General features: G+C 37.2%; 2 protein-coding genes across 2 annotated transcripts; both read right to left on the bottom strand.

Annotated features, from left to right (window-relative positions):
* Positions 1-9,668: 9,668 nt before the first annotated feature.
* Positions 9,669-10,614, bottom strand: LOC115677585 (ethylene-responsive transcription factor ERF098-like). Its single transcript, XM_030600771.2, has one exon. It carries the CDS (start codon positions 10,368-10,370, stop codon positions 9,876-9,878), a length of 495 nt encoding a protein of 164 aa, XP_030456631.1. The 5' UTR covers positions 10,371-10,614; the 3' UTR covers positions 9,669-9,875.
* Positions 10,615-17,632: 7,018 nt separating this feature from the next.
* LOC115677516 (uncharacterized) lies at positions 17,633-19,315 on the bottom strand. Its single transcript, XM_056303991.1, has 4 exons — positions 18,672-19,315; positions 17,967-18,097; positions 17,789-17,862; positions 17,633-17,698 (listed from the first exon to the last, which is right to left on the bottom strand). Exons 1-4 carry the CDS (start codon positions 19,313-19,315, stop codon positions 17,633-17,635), a joined length of 915 nt encoding a protein of 304 aa, XP_056159966.1.
* Between the last annotated feature and the right edge of the window lie 507 nt (positions 19,316-19,822).

Genomic DNA, 19,822 nt, shown 5'->3' on the forward strand with positions numbered 1-19,822 from the left:
ATTTTTTGACTTTTTTTAAAATTCTTTATTTGACTTTCCTACTTTCAGAATTCTAAATTTTCCATTTTGTTAATTTTCAAAATTTTTCATTTTTTTTATTTTCTGAATTTTTCCTTTCTTTTTTTTTATTTTCAGAATTTTCCATTTTTTCGATTTTTCTGAAATTTTTTATGGTTTTTACATTTTTTTTTTATAAATTTTCCTAATTTCTACAAATTTTACGAGATTTCTAATTTTTTATGATTTTCTGAAATTTTTTATTTATTTATATTTTTTACTATTTTTTATTTTTTTTATTTTTTTATTATTTTTTTTTATCCTCATGGGAATAAACCGGACCGGTTTAGATCGGTTCAACTGTGTTAGACCGGCTTGACCGGTCTCCGGCTTCACCGGTCTCCGGCCGTTTCCTGACCAGGACGGTGCCAAAACAACACCGTTTTTTGGTTTCTTTCTCCTAGGTATTTTCTCGAATGGGTGGTGTCCATCTAACCTAACATCTGTTCCTCTCACCGAGACTTTGCCCCCATCTCCGGAGACTCTCGCCGATGCTCCCGCCACCACCATAGGTCCTAAGGTATTACCCTAGCACCCTCTACCTATCAGCCACCACCGTACCCCCGCCGGCTACTAGTTGGCCGGCGGTTTCTAAGCTAAAAAACCTATGCCCAAAACTATCCTAACAAGCACAACCCTACTAACACAACAAATCCTAACCTAACTATCTATTCTAATCAATTAAAAATGGATTTATACATCAAAAGGATCACAGAGGACTAAATTGGATGGCCATTGACCGTGGGAATGTGCTCCGGCAAAGTTCAGATGCTCCGACAAGGGTGTTTATGGAGGCCAACTTGGGGATTATGCAAAAACACGACCCAAAATGCATATAACAAGCAAAGCAATGATCAGAAACGTGAATATGAAATCAATAATCACAAAAACGGAAAAGAAATCTCTGAATCAATCACGTATTGGCTCGGTCAATCACTTGAGTATTTCAACAAACAGTTGGGGTGCAAGTGGGAAGGAAGTTTACCTTCGTCATCAGCGATTAAAACAGAAATTCCGAATCACTGGGAGGCTTCGGCTTGATCCTTCTGCACATGCTCCATAAGCCTCTGAGCTTGGCTTCGTCGGGAAAGTCCCCAATGTAAGGGTCGAGATCAAGTTTCAGACCTTCCCGATTAGGTTTCCACCGGGTGAACGGAGGAGGAGGTCACCAAAATGGTCTATTCGCTGGCGCCTTTCCCGTCAGGACGACGCCGGTCACTCAACCGGGAGACCTCAACTCTCTCCTGCTCTCAGTTTCTCTCTTTCTCTCTATAGTTCTCTCACTTTCTCTCTTTGGAATTTCCATGAATCGCTTCTTTGCCTAGAACCTTCTCTCCCGCCCTTTTTGTTCTCTTCCCCAGGCCGTTCCCAGCCTCTATTCACCTACTCGAGCTGTTGTAATGGCTCATCGTTAACAGCTGGAGATTTTCAGCTGTCCAATTTTGTTTTTCACATGCTTGATTATGGGATTTAAGTTGGTAAACAGGCAGGGCCAACTCAGTTTTTCCTCTCCTTTCCCACGCAAGCCTGAGTCGGGTGAGGATCCGACCAACCCGACATACTCGGGTTGGTCTAAAATTGGAAATTGAACCCAATTTTGACCTATTTTCACAATTTTGACCCCAAATTTCAATTCATTGACACATTTTACTTTGAAATATGGGATTACTTCAAATTTTTATCTTAATTAAGCCAAGAAACCCCAAATTTGAATTTGGATCAAGTGGGTTTTTATTCAATTGGAGGTCTAAATGACCTAATTTTGCTGATCTAAGGCCAAAATTGGATTACCATGGTCGATTACCCTTAGGGAAGGTATAAAGTTTTGATAAAAAATTTCAAATTGAAAGAAATCTCCAATTTGGATCCTAAAATCCCTAATTTTCAATTAATTTTTTGGGGTTTTCAATTCTTTTGTTAAATTGTGAAATTGGATTGACCAATATGAAATTCAAGGTCCCAAGATCAATTTTTGTGAAGACACTACAGCCTAAAAATGTCTAGAAATGACTTAATTGGATTTTTAGTTCAATTAGGATATGAAACTACCCAAATTTGGGGATAACATATCCTTAATTTAAATTTTGTAAAATTGAAGCTGCAGGGATGAAATTGGAATTAAAAGAAGACTAATCACTATTTTTGGGAAATTTTTAGACTTCATTTGGCATTTTTCTTGATTTTCCTCTCATTTTTAACCATAAGAAATTAAGGAAAAATTAAAGAAAAATCTACAAAAATTATTATTTTTGTTTAGAAATAGGTTCCTAAGCATGGCCAAGGTTCCTAATTCTAATTTTACGATTTTTATGTAAAATTGAAAACTTGACCAAAAATCAGGTGTCAACATAACCCACTTTTGATAATTTATGTATATTGCATACTGAATTTGGGATTGATAAGTCATGATATCGGTTTATAAATATGTGTTATAATATGTCTCAAGTTTGAGTCCGTTGACTGAACTCGACCCAAATTGAATTGTGTATTAGCTCAATACGTTTTAAGTTCAAGAAAACTGAATCTCGGAATACGAAAATTACTTTCGTGGTGAAGTCGTGATCAAGGACGGAAGTTGTTCCGTGTTGCAATAGGCCATGATAATTATACGGTGGACGTTCTAAATATCCCATCTTTCATTGCTACTGGATCTTTGACGTGAAGAGAGGGCATAGAAAAGGAAAGATTATTTGTCCCCTTTGTTGCCGTGTGGGAAGAAGAAACAAAAATAAAATAAAATAAAAAGAAAGCTTGATTGGATTTTGTTTCCCAATCTCAATCGGCGTGGACTTCTTTGACTGATCAGTCTGAGACTTCTTTAGGCGGTGGGTTCATAAGTATATATTCTTAAGTGGAGAAGCAGAAGGTGATAAGTGGCTAAACATCTGGTGTTGGATTAGATCCTTCGTGATTTACATCCTGGTGTCGTATGTCTTCTTGCGAATTACATCTTGGGACGTGTTTGAGCGATTAAATCTTCTAGTAAGATTTGTTAATTTATTCATGAGATTGAGATATTATTTTGTGAAGAATTATGGGCTAAACATCGCATGAGTTATTCAGCGTAATTGGGGCTTGGGAAACACTTCGAGTGTTTGAGTGACTCGAGTGTGGCTGTAATCTTCATTGTATCATTTGATCTATAATGAAATTCCGTGCTGCTCTTCCCATGGACGCAGGTCACTACGACCAAACCATGTAAATTTGGTATCCTATTTATTTTCTTATCATGTCTATTTTATTATTCGATCGCTTGCTTCCGCAACAAGATACATAGTGAATGTTGAATCTGCTTAGAAAACATATATTACTCAATTGGTTAAGGTTGCTTATTACATTCGCCTTGCTTGCTTTTCAAGTTTTTCAGCTAGCCGCAAATTGGACAAGAGTGTTTATATTATTAGCTAGACATTTTGGTTGTGGGATTTTTAGGGCTGAGTTATTTATGCTTGAGATGAACTTCTAGTTTAGTTGCTAGTTGGAGATGTACAAATCTTTTTGATGGATTATAGAAACTCTGATCCTATAACCATATGTTTTTTTTATCAAATATATAAATAAATATATTTTGATAGAAGGTTGATGATAGTTATATTTAAGGTTTGCGTCCTTCGGATGGAAGGACGGTTGTGTAATTGCCCCTATTCTTGTAGAGTTTGGGTGTGACATTTGTTGGTATTAAAGCCTAGATTATGATCTTTTTTGGTGTAGATTTTAGTGGGGCGTTGTGAGGTTGTGTGGTAGTTTTTGATGCATTAATTTCTTGGGTTCATACCACAAAAAATCCCAAACCGGTACACCTATGACAAATTTACCCCAAATTAATTTTTTGACCACGAAAAGCCCCAAACTTAGTACATCCGTGACAATTTTATCCTTTGTTAGTTTCCATTAAATTTTACCGTCAAATTTCTAGTTAGATGATACGGGATAGTTGACGGGTATACCAGTTTTTCATTTTTCGTGGTATTAATTCAATTTAACGGAGAGTAAATTTGTCACAATATACCAATTTGGGAGTTTTTTATTGTCAAAAAATTAGTTTGGGATAAATTTGTTACAGGTGTACCGGTTTGGAGTTTTTCATGGTATTAAACCTAATTTCTTTTTGGGTACTAAGGTGTAGTTTCATTTTTTGATCCTAGTAATCATGAGTTCTCACTCAAAGACTTGCTTCTCTTCGCAAGAACAATAAAGGTAAGTACGTCTTTTGGATTAACAAATGCGCCTGCTACTTTCATGGATTTGATGAACAAGGTATTGAGGAAGTATCTAGATAGATCTATTGTGGTGTTCATTGATGATATTTTGGTTTATTTGAGGAGTTTGGAGGAACATGAACAACACTTGAGGTTTATGCTATAGGCATTGCGTGAAAAGTGATTGTTTACTAAATTCAGTAAGTGCAACTTATGGCTTGATCATATAAGATTTCTTAGGCCATGTAATCTAGAAGGATGGCATTTCGGTTGACTCGGAGAAAGTTAAAGCAGTTGTTCATTTGAATAGCCCCACCAATGTCAGAAAAATGAGAAGTTTTCTTGGGTTAACAGGTTATTACAAGAGATTTGTGGAAACATTCTTCAAAATTGCTGGTCCACTTACTAGCCTAACTCAAAAGGGAGTTAAATTTGTATGGCTAGATCAATGTGAGCATATTTTCCAAGAATTGAGAAAGCAATTAGTGTTAGCTCTTAAATTAACCTTGCCTTTAGGAACCGATGGTTTCACAATCTACTGCGATGCATCTAAAGAAGGTTAGGTTGTGTTCTTATGCAAGATGATAAAGCCGTGGCCAATGCCTCTAGACAATTGAAAGCACCAAAGAAGAACTACCCCACTCATGATCTAGAGTTAGCAACGTTTGTGTTTGCTTTGAAAATATGACAGCAATACTTGTATAGTGAAAAATGTGAAATCTTTACAAATCACAAGAGTCTGAAGTATGTTTTTTCTCAGAAAGAACTATACATGAGGTAGAAAAGAATATCATAACTTTTGAAAGATTATGACATGTCTATCAATTACCATCCAAGCAAGACAAATGTAGTAGGAGATGTTTTAAGTCATAAATCTTCTGGAAATATGACAACTTTACTTACTACTAAAAAACATATTCTCGAGGATATGAGGTATTGGTATCCACTTGGTACTCAATTAGCTAATCTTCGAGTACAACCAATGTTGATTGATAGAAGTAAGGCTAAACAGAATGAGGATTCTCAGTTAAGGAAGATCGGAGAAGGCATAGAAGCTAGGAAACAAGCAGATTTTTAGTATCCACGTGGATAGGTCCTTGAAATTTCATGGTCAACTATGTATTCCTAATGATTCAAAGTTGAAAAAGGAGATATTATAGTAAGCTCACAAAACCAGATTTTCCATTCATTTGGGAGGCACTAAGACATACAAGGATTTGAGAGAAAACTTCTAATGGATCAACGTGAAGAAAAATATTGTAAAATTTACTGATCAATGCCTGGCTTGCCAGCAAGTAAAAATTGAGCATCAGAAACTAGGTGAATACTTGCACCCACTTGAAAGACCTAAATGGAAATGTGAGTATATCACCATGGACTTTATTGTCGATCTACCAAGGACACGAAGTGGTGAGAATGCTATATAGGTGATCGTTGATCGATTGACTAACTCTGCACACTTTCTGTCATATTGATTCAGCCTTTTAGTAGAAGTATGGGGAACAATATGTAAATGAGATAGTGAGGCTTCGTGGAGTTTCGGTGAGCATCATTATTACCTAAGATCCTAGATTTGTGTCCAACTTTTTGAGGAGTTTATAAGGAGCATTGTCTACTAAACTCAACTTCAATACAGCTTTTCACCTGCAAATAGATGAATAGTTAGAAGTTCTTTAAGGAGGTCTTCTTTCTCCCTTCGAGGGGGATTGAGGGCGGAAATGAAAACAATTCAAACGTTAGAACATATGTTGAGATGTCGCATTATTGACTTTGGTGGTTCGTGGGACAAACACCTACATTTGGCAAACTTCCCTAATAATAACAACCATCATTACAACATTAAGATGGCTCCTTCTGAAGCTCTGTATGGTCGAAAATGCACAACTCCTGTTTGTTGGTATAATGTTGGTGAGAGAAGACTCACTGGCTTAGAGTTTATTTAGTAGTCAGAAGAGAAAGTTAAGCTGACTCGAGAGTGTCTGAAAACGACACAAAGCTATAAGAAAAGTTATGCAGACCTTAGAAAGCGCAAATTGGAATTTAGTGTAGGAGATCACGTGTCTTTGAAAGTCTCTCTATGAAAAGTATTATGAGGTTCAACACATGTGGCAAGTTGAGTCCAAGTTATGTGGGATCATTCTTGATTTTAGAGAAGGTTGGCAAAGGCTTTTACAAACTAGCTTTACCACTAATGCTGTCCGGTGAACATAATGTGTTCCATGTCTCTTTGTTATGGCAATATGTGCCAAGTCCTAAGCGCGTGCTAGATTTAACACCTTTGAGGTTAATGGAGAAATTAACTTTTGAGAAGCTAAAATTTCATGCTCAAGCTCCACGTAACATATAGTTTTGAATAAATAAACATTTTGTTGGCACACAAGATTCATTTTGTCAGCGATAAGTTTACTTTAATTGAGTAGTAGTTAAGGTAGCTTGCTACTTGATTTTGGTATCGTTTTTCAATTAATTAATAAGAATACGAGTTCATCGACTCGAGTAACCTTCGTAGCTTGGTTTTCAGCTTTTCTAGGTAAGTGATACTTATCTCTTCTTTGGCTTTAAAATTCATGTCTTGAAATGATAAAAAGATATATTATAAGTTAAAGAGGCATCACATGATTTGATATTCTTTTGAAAGAAAAAGTGGTTCTTAGGGCATATTGAATGCTTCAATCTGGATCGAGCATTAACTACCATTTTATCTATTTGAAATGGTAAAATATTTTTGGATTATAATTTGAGCCAATTGCCTATGATTGGTTTGCGAAACCTTTTATGAAAGAATTATGAAAAATTCTAGATTGTGAACGGAACTTTGTTTGATATCTATTAAAATATGAAAAGTTACATATTTTGGTTAGTGAACATAAGTTTTGAGATGGATTCTAGATTTGATTTGTGGGCTATTGAAGAATGATTTAAGTAGATTATGCTTATGTTGCTATGATTAAAACCCATTGAGGAGTTAAGTATGCATACTATTATCAAGACATCCTTTTAGGTTGAACCACCGACTTATATAGGTGGAGACCTATCCAAGGAGGAAACTTGATCGCCTTTGTCACGTGAAGTAAGCCTGGCCATAGCTAGATATTGATTTTTAGAATAATTAATGGAATTGACAATTGGCGTTTGATTTTATAGATATTGATCAATGGAATGAACCATTGATAGTTAATTTGTTATTGTTGACTTGATATCATTGATTGATCTAATATGTGAGGAGTTTTGTTGAAAAGATATAACCTAATTTTCATATTTTACATATATCATATATTGAATTTAGGATTGATGAGTTATGACATCATTTTATAAAGATGCAAAGTGAATGTTCGATCTACTTAGAAAAGATGTACTACTCACTAGGTTGTAATTGTTCATTCAATTCATCTTACTTGCTTTTCAGGTTCTTCAGCTAGCCGCAAGTAGGACAAGAGCGTTTACGTTACTAGAAAGACATTTTGGTAGTGGGATTATGGGTATGAGTTGGTTATGTATGAGGTGAACTTTCGAGTATAGTTGTTAGTTGGAGATATACATATCGCTTCGATGGATTATAGAAACTCTGATCTTGTTATCCGATAACTCTTTTAACAAATACATAGATGTATATATTTCAATAGCATGTTAAAGATGGTTATATTTGTGGCAGCGTCTTTTGGATGGAAGGATGACTGTATCATTGCCCATGTTTTTGTATAGTTGGGGATGTAACAGTTCGCTAAGCCAAAATGATTTGCATCATGTGCCAATGGCTGTGTGGTTTGAACAAGAAGGACTACCGACGACATTGATTGGCAGGGTACAAAATTGTGAAACGAAATGGTGTACACACATGCATCGTTTTGTGAGAGTATGCGGTTTTACCCAATGATGCCGCTTGACAGAGCCGGTGAGCGACGATGTCCTAAAGGATGGCAAGATGGCGAAGAAAGGGACGAGGGTGACGCAACATCCAAACCCGATTCTATCCACGTATTTGTCACCTCTAATCATATGCAATGATGATTTCATGACGATTGAAATCATAAGCGCGAGGATGACGCACGTCTTATCCATGCTGATCCATGCTTGCGTGGTCGTCCTTGTCCAGCACACGAATGGCGACTAGTTGGAGTTTCTCTGTGGGCTCACACGGGACCATTTTGAACCCCCTTTTTCTAATATACAAGTATATCTTCCAATGTTGCGGTATCATCGATATAATATTACATTTAAACAGGTAAACCTTCGACGTAATCGCTCATCACTCATGCCGTGGCATTCAGGAACGTGATGAAATCATTATCTCACCTCTTTCACTGCATCGAGCTGAGCAGCTCCTGAGGCAAACAATATTCTCCATAAACGAAAGATGGCCAACGACTGTACACATATATGATACTTTGCTCATTTCCTATCTACGGAAGGCCTAACCAAAGTATATCTCCTATCACATTTATTTAACTTTCCTAACTTTTGAAGTCAAGATTTACCCCATTAGCACTCGATTTTTTCGCGTGAACGAGATAAAGGGTCACGGTCCAACTCATTCCGTCCCCGAATTGGCTAGGGATTCAACCCCAAACCACGTCTCAAAAGAGCCTCTGCATAAGCTCTTATCAATTTACCCCTGTTAATTGCTCGATTTTATTGCCAAATAGTGAACTGTCGCGACATGAAGTGATTAATATAGGTGGTGGGCCTGGACATGCAACCTTGTTTAGATGGAAAGAAAAAGGAAAGACGGGTCACAGTCAAGGCAGACCAAGTTGTCAAGGAGAAGAAGCGAAACCGCTTACTGAAGACTGGAGAATTCAGGCCAACATCAACAGCAATTGTCGGAATTCTCGATCGCCTTTTCCATCGCGACTTAGGTTAATATCACGAAAAATTTCAAACTGATACACCTATAACAAATTTATTTCAAACTAATTTTTTATCCACCTAAAATCCCAAACTGGTACATCTATGACAAATTTACCCTCTATTAGTGTCCGTTAAATTTTATCGGCAATTTATTGAGTCGGATGATACATAGCAGTTGGCGGATGTTCTAATTTGAGGTTTTACCCCTCTGTTTGTCACAGATTTAACAATTTGTGATTTTTCGTGATATTAATTCAATTTAACGGAGGGTAAACTTGTCACAAATGTATAAGTTTAGGATTTTTTGTGATTAAAAAATTAGTTTGGAGTAAATTTGTCACACATGTATCAATTTTGAATTTTTGATGGTCAAAAAATTAGTTCGGAGTAAATTTATCCCAAGTGTATCAGTTTGGGGTTTTTCGTGATATTAATCCTCCAAAAAATGAACCCTAAAATTTTGTAATGTATAAAAGTTTTGTTTCAGCTTCAAAGCACCCGAAACCCTAAAAATTAAATAAAAAGTTGCACCTTAAAACAACAAAATCCTTGCTCAGCTTTGTTTTACCTCAACCTGTCCTCAAATACAGAGAAGCCCTTCCAAAATGGTTTACTACGAACCCATTTCGGAAACTGTACCGTGGTATTTAACATTAGAAACGTGAGATATATTGCAACAGTTTATTGAAACGAGATAACTTTAGCATCCCAGAAATCTGTGTCTGTGTGGATACTACCGCTTAAACATGCATTCACCTACCCGCATTAACCCTACATGTCGCAGTGCGAGTTCAGTAGTTCCTCCAACAACTTATCGTCCAGATACTCGAACTCGATCACATCTCTGGATGGCTCGGCGGGAGCTGACACAGCAGACGACGATGAACTTGGCGAAGAGAACGGCGGCGGCGGCGGCGGCAGCGACAGGGATGCAGAGAAAGAACCGCGGTGGCCGGAGACGTAGTGGTCATTCGGAGCGTAGTACTGTTGCTCGTTGGGGAAGTTGAGGATGGCCAAATGGCCCCGGAAGGCGAAGGCGGCCCGGTCGTAGGCGCGAGCGGCCTCCTCCGCCGTCTCAAAGGTCCCGAGCCAGAGGCGCGCGCCATTCCTCGAGGGGTCCCGGATCTCAGCCGCAAACTTGCCCCAGGGCCGCCGCCGGATCCCTCGGTACCGGGGTGGATCGCATCGTGACCGCAATCCCCTCTTGCTCCCGGTCTCTTCGCTGTTCTCGTTGTTCTGATTCCCTCTTGAAGAAGACCCTTCCATGGCCAAGTGAAGGGTAAACTTTGAGAAAATGGATTTCGAATTCGATCGCAAATGATCGATGGAGACTGGTGGGTATATATAGGGTTTGGTCACAGATGAGATCGGAGGCGTTGAAAAGTTCAGGGGAGGTCGTATCTGACGGTGGGGGGTTCGTCTTTGTTATGTCTTCTTGTGAGAAGGTTCGGAGAGAGACGAAACGAATTCGAGTAAGTGGAGAGGCACAGGATGCCTTTTGGAATTCCGATTGGACGAAGCCCAGGTGACTGTGATTGGCCTTATTTTCGAATTTTATATAATCGCTGTGTCTTATCACATGTTTATGTACTGTGGGCCCCGGGTAGGGCATAAGTCAGATACGTGTGCATGCATGTGCATGACTCATTGGATGAGGTAGTAATGTCGCAAGCAATAATCAAAGCATGGATCTGATTTTTTTTTTTTTTTATCTTTAGTTAGGCTGGTAATAGTAAATATTAATCTACACTATTATACAAGGCATACCTTATGCTGGACTCCATGCAAGACTCGTTAAGGGTGAGCATGATCTGAATGAGCGATTCTCATCATGGAATCAGGAACAACCCACTAAAGATTGTTTCGAAAAATTGGAAGACGACCGAACCATGGAACCAATCCCAACAAGTTTCACGCAATTTGAGGTGATCAAGAGCGAGAGAGGGAGGCGATGAACAGCAATGAGTTTATGGGAGTTGAGAGTCGAAACCGTAAGTCGATGAACGTAAAGCTTGAGAGTCAAGATCATGAGTAAGAGATAAAGAGACGAGACAAGCACCAAGTTGATGACAGTTGAGCTTCAGATTATGGATTTTAAAGATTTCATTTTTCTTAAAAAAACTTCTTTTTTTTTTTCGGAAATTTTTCTTAAAAAGTATATATATGTATTAACGCTTCAATCCAGGTGGACAATTCCACGCCTAGAACTAGGAACCGGTACAGCACTCACTGGTTTTAGTAAATTGGAATTGAGAACCGAACTGGTCCCCACTAGAACCGCAGGTTCCAGGCCGGTCCGGTTCTAGACGGTTTCCGGTTCCTTTGCAAACCCCGAAAACTCGTTAGCGCAACTGGCCATGATTAGTCATCAGTCGTCTCTTATATTGTGTCCCTTAAGTAAGGGGTAGAAATCATGTATCATCCTTTTATGTTGCACCTCAATTTGTGCTGATATATTGAGGATGTCAACATTTTATCCAACTTAATTGGCAATTTTATTCGTGTCTTTATCCTATATCACGAATTATATATGGCCTCTTTTAACGATAATGTGGTGGATAGAATCAATCCATGCACAAGATAATGATGTCTATATAAATTGGTGGTTCTTTAGTATGAAAATAAGTATTGTCTTGATCCCAAACTTGTTTTTGTAAGAAATCGGCAATGTTGATGGTGTTTCATACAAAGATTGTAGGTAAAAATATGTATTATGGATGTTTTTTTACCATTAAATTGCTCCAGTTGGATGGCACATTATAATTGATGGGTGTACCAATTTGGGATTTTACGCTCTGTTTGTTATAGGTGTATGAGTTATGATTTTTCGTGGTATTAATCCAATTTAACGAAAACTATCAAAAAGTAAATTTGTCACAAATGTACCAGTTTTGAGTTTTTGGTAATCCAAAAATCAGTTTTGAGTAAATTTGTCACAGATGTACTTATTTGGGGTTTTTCATAGTATTAACTTCTTTTTAAAAATATTTAATAGCTACCTTTTTGTTTAATTTGGTATTTATAACTCACCAATGGGAAATTAAACACGAATGCGAACTCTCATGTGGGAATTAGGGAAATCGAGCACAAATGTCTAATTAATGGTATCGAAATCGAATGACGATTCTATGACTGATCAAAAGCATAAGTGCAGAGGATGACGCAAGTCCTGTCCATGATGACGCGGTCGTCCTTGTCTAGCCAATTTTGGGAGAGACTCTTGAACGCGCACGAGTGGCTGACTACTAATTGGACTTTCTCTGTGGGCCCCCATGGGGCCAATTTGAACAACATTTATCTAATACCCAAGTATAATATCGTGGTATCATCGAAATCATATTAAATCTATGACTTTGACACAATCGCGTATCACTCATGACGTGGCAATCGGAAACATGAAAGCCCTCAACTTTAGGTCACATAAAAGATGGGGTAATTCCCAAAAAAAGCATTAATTTTACCTTGAGTAATAATTCTGGTCCGAACTTTTTTTTTATCTCAATAAAAAGTACAACTTTTACTCAATTCCCAAATTTGACTTCCGTGATGTGAAATTTTCAAATTGGTCGGATCAGATTTAAGATTTAAGTTAAAGTTTATGATTTTTTATGAGACAAAAAAAAGTTTGAGCCAAAATTGTCACTTAATTTAAAGTCGGTGCTTTTTTTTTTTGGAATTAGGCCCATAAAAAACCTCCAACTTTTTTTTGTCTCATAAAAACCCCCCAACTTTAGGTTTAGTACCAATTCTACTATAAACTTTTATTGTCCCATGAAAAACCCTCAACTTTAGGTCATCCCAATTCTTCCATAAACATTTTTTTTGTCCTATGAAAATCCCCCAACTTTAGGTCTTGTCCCAATTTTACCATTCAGTACCAATTTTACCCTAAAATTTTTATAGTCTCATAAAAACCATAAATTTTTACTTGAGTTACAAATTTGTCCCTATTAACCTTCCGTCCAAAATTTCTCATTGACAATCAAGAGATGAAAACTCACAAGCATGATTTGTTCAAGCGTCCCAAGCGCGAGCTCTTCAACCACAAGAGATGGAATATACCCAAGTACGAGAGGTCGACGAGTGCAAAATTACAAAGGGCAATTTTGACGGAGAGTTAATGGATAGCATATTTGGGACTCAAGTTAAAGTTGTTGATCTTTTATGAGACAAAAAAGTTAGAGTGAAATTGAAACTGGACCTAAAGTTAGGAATTTTTTATGAGACAAAAAAAAAGTTTATGGTAAAATTTGAGACTTTTTATGAAACAAAAAAAAAATTTAGGGTAGAATTGAGGCTGAATCAAAAGCTGGGGTTTTTTATGGGACAAAGAAAAGTTTATGACAGAATTGATACATGACATAAAGTTGAAAATTTTGTAAGAGACAAATAGTAGAAGTGGGACAAGAGTTAAAGTTAAAAGTTTTTTAGGGTATTTGGCCTTTAAAATGTGGGCATATGCCTGCTAATCTTCATTAATTACAAATTAACGTAACATCTCAAATCAAATTCTCCTCCTTCCTCCCTCTATCTCTCTCTACCGCGTCCTTATCACCATCGTAACTCTTACCTCCGCTGGCCAACAACAATTGATATAGATGTTTAATGAGGATTTTGAAAATAGGAATGTACTTTTTTTCTTGAATATGTAATAGCTACCTTTTTATTTAATATTCTATTTATAACTCACCAACGGGAAAGCAAGCACAAATGTCTCATTAATTGAATCGAATGACGATTCTATGACTGATAAAAAACATAAGCGCATAGGATGACGCAAGTCCTGTCCATGATGACGCGGTCGTCCTTGTCCAGCCAGTTTTGGGAGAGAGGCTCTAAACGCACACTAGTGGCTGCCTAATTGGTCTTCCTCTGTGTGCCCCCGTGGGGCCAATTTATTTGAACGACCTTTTTTTTTTCTAAATTAATATCACGAAAAACCCTAGAAGGATATACTTACAATAAATTTATCCGAAATTAAATTTTTGACCAAAAACAAAATACCAAATTGGTACGTCTGTGATAAATTTACCTCAAACTAAATTTTTGACTACTAAAAACCCCAAACTAGTATATTTGTAATAAATTTACCTTCTGTTAAATTGAATTCATATCACAAAAAACTATAAACTGGTATATTTGTGACAAATGGAGGATAAAATCCCAAAATGGTACACCCATTAACTAGCACGTGTCATCTAGCTCAGAAATTTGATGGTAAAATTTAACGAAAACTAACGAAGGGTAAAATTGTCATAAGTGTACCAATTTGGAGTTTTTGATATTCAAAAAATTAGTTTAGGGTAAATTTGTCACAAGTGTAACAGTTTGGAGTTTTTCGTGATATTAATCCTTTTTTTTTAATACACAAGTATATGTTCCAACACACTGTGGTATCATTGAGATCATATTAAATTTTAAGTTCCCGTTTTTTTTCATAAAAAATAAATGATTTACAAAATATTTTTTAAAAAATAATTGGTTATATCAATTACAAAAATGAACAAATGAAAAATATTATCACTATTAACGAAAATATTTAGGCATAAATTGTTATCAATAATAAAAATATTTTTTATTTGACTAATTATTTCAAACGATATAAATGATCATTTTAAAAAATTATATTTTTAAATAAAAAAAAACATTTACATCTCTTTGACAAAATCCCTCGTCACTCATGACGTGGCACTCGGGCATGTGACGGAATCATTGTGTCACTCTTACACTGCATCGAACCGAGCTGCTCCTCAGGCAAACAAAATTCACTAGAAACGAAAGATGACCAAAGACTATATATGGGACATGAAAGATTTATATAATTTAATTTAAACTGGCAAAAAATATGGACTCATTTCCTATCTGCTCAAGGGCTAACCCAAAGTATGTCTCCGGTTATATTTTGGCTCGGTGTTATCTCCGCAACATCGAGAAAAGTTGGAATGTCCCTCTGTAATGTTACGGTAATTTGCTTTTGATTATTGAGGATTTGGAATGTCCTTTACTTTCAAATTTTTGATTTTTTTCACATGAAATTTGTCTTTTATTATATTAAACCTATATAAGATGAGGCATATGGAGATTTACTAATTTTGGCGAAGCAAACAATTAGTTGATGTGTATTGGTTAAGGCTTCACGGTAGCTAGATGTGATGATTTGATAGGTTGGATCGATCTCAATTTGGTATGTCGCGATTTCGAATCCTATTTGGATGTGGGCCAATTCAATTTATACGATTCAAGTACATACCCAGTTTGATTTGGGTCAATGCGAGCTCGGCTCATTTCAAATTGTTTGATATCTTGATGCAACGGATGTGATTCGAGTCATTGCTAATTTCAGATTGTGTCAAATTTCAAATATAGTTCGGATGAAAATCAATTTCGATTTCAGTGACGTTGAGTCAATTATTATATATATTCTACTTTGAACCGACGGGTCAACTCTTTCAAATAATTTATGTGCACACTATATCTCCTTTGATTGTCGAAGTTAGCTCTCAATGATTATCGGTCATATTTCTTACTTTGCGATACCTAAATTAGAATAATAAATTACAAGTAGGAGATTGGAGCTTGAACTTTGATGCATATGAAACACGTGCGCACCAAGGATACTATACGAGTTCTTGGACAATTTCGTGTTCGAGTCTTCACGAACTCCAATTTCGCTTTGCATGGGCTTTGTCCTCGTCGGACTCAAGTTCACTTCACATTTGGTCTCGAGTTTCGTCGAAATCAGACGCTTGAATAAATCGAATTCGTTTATTGGACAAGCCGGTCCTAAATTGTTGACTTTTCTTAGACAATTTGAGTTGGGTTAGACCAGCTTTTTGATGGGTCGGAAGAGTATTTCGGAATGGTCGGAAGAAATTCAAAACCCTCGTCCCTCTTTGTTGTCCTTAGTTTTCAAAACCTACAAAAATCATCGTGACTTCTGAAATCTCATTCGGAGATGCATCTCTCACTTGCTAAAATGCCCCTAACCAACCCAAGTCAGCCCCTCCTCCTGCTCTGCCCGTGACCCACCGCAGTGTCGCCGCCCGACACCGCAAGCCGAGCCAGCTCTCGTCGCCGACATCCACCCCCGCTCGAGCTCATCTCTTCTTTCATCCCTGCCGTTTTTTTTTTGGCTGCATCGAAGGTTAATTCTAATGTTCCACGTCGTGGTGGTGGGTCCTGCGCTAGCGTCACCCCGGGTTTACCTCCTCGGCTGTCGGCCGTGCGGGGGGTTCCCGGGTTACCAAAAAAAAAATGAAAAAATTCTAATGTTCCTTAACATGCGATCAATAAAAGCTTTTTAGAATAGAGTCCGCCCGACAATTTGTGTGACGAGGCGCAAGTGTTTGGGGGCCAATTATAGTGCAAACACAAGCATCCAAATTGGGATTGAAATGACAACCACTACAAAAAAACATGATTTTTGCGACGAATTTTGCGACGAAAAATTTGCAAAAATCTGTCGCAAATCGAATTTGCGACGAATTTTGCGACGGAATTTTTTCCGTCGCTACTAGGTCGTCGCAAATTTGCGACGGAAAAAAATTCGTCGCAAAATTCGTCGCAAAATCCATCGCAAAGTTCGTCGCAAATAATTCGTCGCAAAATTCGTGGCAAAATCCGTCGCAAATTTTGTGGCAAAATTCGTCGCAAATCGAATTTGCGACGAATTTTGCGACGGAAAAAATTCTGTCGCTACTAGGTCGTCGCAAAATTTTGCGACGGAAAATTTAAATTTCCGTCGCAAATTTGTGACGGAAAAAAATTCGGCCCAAAATTCGTCGCAAATAATTCGTTGCAAAATCCATCGCAAAGTTCATCGCAAATAATTCGTCGCAAAAATCGTCGCAAAATCCGTCGCAAAATTCGTAGTAAAATTCGTGGCAAAATCCGTCGCAAATTTCGTGGCAAAATTCGTCACAAAATTAGCCACGAACTTTATTCGTCGCAAATTAGCCACGAACTTTATTCGTCGCAAAATTCGTTGCTAAAATTGCCACCAAATTTTTTTACTTTTGCCATGAACATTATTCATGAACAAATTTAGCGACGATTTTTTATTAATTCTTTAACAACGAACTCTGCAACGAATATCGTTTAGGGACGAAATTAGCGACGAAATTTTAATTTTGCAACGAACTTTTGTAATTTGTGATCGTACGATAAAATCATTTATTTTATTTTTTTGATTTTAAACCTAATTAAAAGAAAAATTAATTTTTGGAATTTATATTTAACATTGATTAAACACTTAATAACATCAAAATATTATAATAATATGAAAATGAAATACATTCATCTACATTTTCCACAAGAATGACATAAATATTTTTCTTTATAGTACACATAATGAGAGAATAAATAATCTTGCACAATAACTTATCTTTGCACAATAAATAATGACGACAGAAATGAATCAAAAAAGAATATCCTGCTTTTAGCGACAACACCCATCATATAAATACCGAACAAAACTAAAGACATGGTCCATGTGAGATGCCCACTTCCTGCTCCAGTTTTAACAAATGCTAGTTGAAATGTTGCTGCAACCTCTCATTTGCATAACTTATGCAGAATTGCTCAAAGCTGTTCTTCTACAAAACATAAATTGTCTGGAATTAGACACAAAATTAGTGACATTGTTTCCACATTAAATGTTAATATATTCAGCTTCTAAAGGATACAATGACTGTACACGGCATAGATTGTGAGGATATGAAAAGTGCAAGGCGTTCATGGCTCAATGTGAATGATATACCTGCATGTACATGAATATTGGATCTAAGCAAGCTTACAAACTCAAAAGCACATTAATAGCAGACATCGAGTTAAGTCTTTAAGAGAAAGCCTCGAAGCCATTACCTGCAAGGATGATTACAAGAGCTGTTGTCCAAAAACTTCCATAAAACCACAAGAAGACAGTGCCACAAAGTCCAAGCAGCAAAAGTGCAGCGGCAAACCCCACAAAAATACCCACAAGAACATCATTGCACCTGAATGAATGCAAACTTCAGTCAGTAAAAATGAATGCAGCAGAAGCAAAGTGTGCTTAATAGAGTTATTCTGAACATTTCAGAAAGAGCAACTGAGGAATGAATTCTAGGAACATAGACAAAAGAGGATGTGTATCTTACTAGATAAAATCCAGCAACAATACCGTGTGGCTCCAAGGAGTTTGGAAGTGACAACAGGTAATACTCTATGCTTATTTTGAATTCTTCTACTTTGACAGGAAGAAGGAGGAGTTGCACATATTTATAAGCTCAGTTCAGGATGAAATATTGACATACAAACATGAATGGATCCAGGGTAACAGGTCATGTCAGGATGGGAAAGGATAACTTGAACCAGCAATACAATAGGAAGTCAATAAAAGTAGCTTGTGAAGTGATGAGTGACTTTTCGACCTAAAAGGAAAAAAGTGATGAGTGACTTACCAAGACCACAAGAAACTTTACCATGCCGACCATAGCGATAGCTGAGAAAATTCCACACCATATGATAGAAAAGAAAGATGTAGTCCCCATATGTAGGAAAGAATCGATTCCCCTAAGAGTGCAATCCAACCAAATCATTGATAAGAGAAACATTATGTTCCCAAAGTATACAAGCCATTTCAAAACAACCTGGTAGGCCAGCTCAATCTTCACTTTGACATAGTCACGAGCCTTTAGTATGTCACCTTTTAAATTAATGACAAAAGGTCTTTGTGACTCTAGCCACTCTCCAGCTGCCTTTAGGACACACAAAACTGATCTTCTCACATTTCTAACAACTAAATTGTCAAATATGTGGACATTTTCTATTAGATTTGTTATATGCCCATTCAGCTTGCAGCCCAGGCCACCTTTTCGGCTATTTTGACAATTATTATCACAATGTAGTCCACCTTGTTCTCTCTCGTGGGACATGCCCATAGGAGATGCATTTTGAATATAATCCCCTGAAGATTCCCCAGACAGAACTGGGTGCTCTAATCCCTGAGCAGCATCTGTCCCTTGTTTATCCATACTCATTAGTTTCCCAGTTCCTTGACTCATGCTCTCAGCCGACACGTTGCTCGAGTGATGACTGTTCACAGTTGTCTCTTTAGGAGGAATCTTCACGTCAGTAGCTTGTCTTCTTTCTTGATGTGTTTCTGAACCCTTCTTTTTGCCATTCTGTGAGGAACGACTAACCCCATTCTTCTGCTGATTGCCCTTCCTAGCCATGAGTCAATATCCTAGGAGATTCTTCCTGGGTTAGGATACCAAGTTAATACATCCCCATCAATCAAAGTTGGCTTGCCATGCTGATAAGTGTTTTACTGCCATACCATCACCCATATTAAAACAGATGTCAGAGCTTATCTACCATCATTTAGGAAAAATAAGATGCCAACCTCGTTGACAGAGCACACTCCACAACTTCAAGAAAAGCTTGGTCAAGAAGTTTATGCACCTAAAATCGTAATTTATACCTTCCAAAGAGATGCATTTTACAAACTGTAAAGACCTAAAAACACAGTAACATTGTTTTTTATTTTTTAATTTCAACGCAGTAGCTTCTAGTTATAATTACAAAAAAGCAAGAGAAAAAAAATCAAAGGTGCTAGAAGTTTTGAGAAATCCATGGTCTAAACCCTCCAAAATCACTTGAAGCAGGGGGGAGCCAATTCCAAACTGAATTACAGGTCAGAACGACTTCACCAAGCAAGCTCTGTTACCAAAGGTGACTCA

This window comes from Syzygium oleosum, unplaced genomic scaffold (assembly GCF_021117445.2).
Source record: "Syzygium oleosum isolate NSW1041296 unplaced genomic scaffold, Sole_v2.1 Sole_v2.30, whole genome shotgun sequence".
Classification (NCBI taxonomy): Eukaryota; Viridiplantae; Streptophyta; class Magnoliopsida; order Myrtales; family Myrtaceae; genus Syzygium; species Syzygium oleosum.

Excerpts from the sequence above, each read along its gene's own strand:
- LOC115677585 (XM_030600771.2), bottom strand. The coding sequence starts at position 10,370 with ATGGAAGGGTCTTCTTCAAGAGGGAATCAGAACAACGAGAACAGCGAA.
- LOC115677516 (XM_056303991.1), bottom strand. The coding sequence starts at position 19,315 with ATGGCTAGGAAGGGCAATCAGCAGAAGAATGGGGTTAGTCGTTCCTCA. Across the intron at positions 17,863-17,966 it reads TCTTGTAATCATCCTTGCAG|GTATATCATTCACATTGAGC; the intron begins GTAATGGCTTCG and ends ATGTACATGCAG. Across the intron at positions 17,699-17,788 it reads CTATGCCGTGTACAGTCATT|AAGAACAGCTTTGAGCAATT; the intron begins GTATCCTTTAGA and ends TATGTTTTGTAG.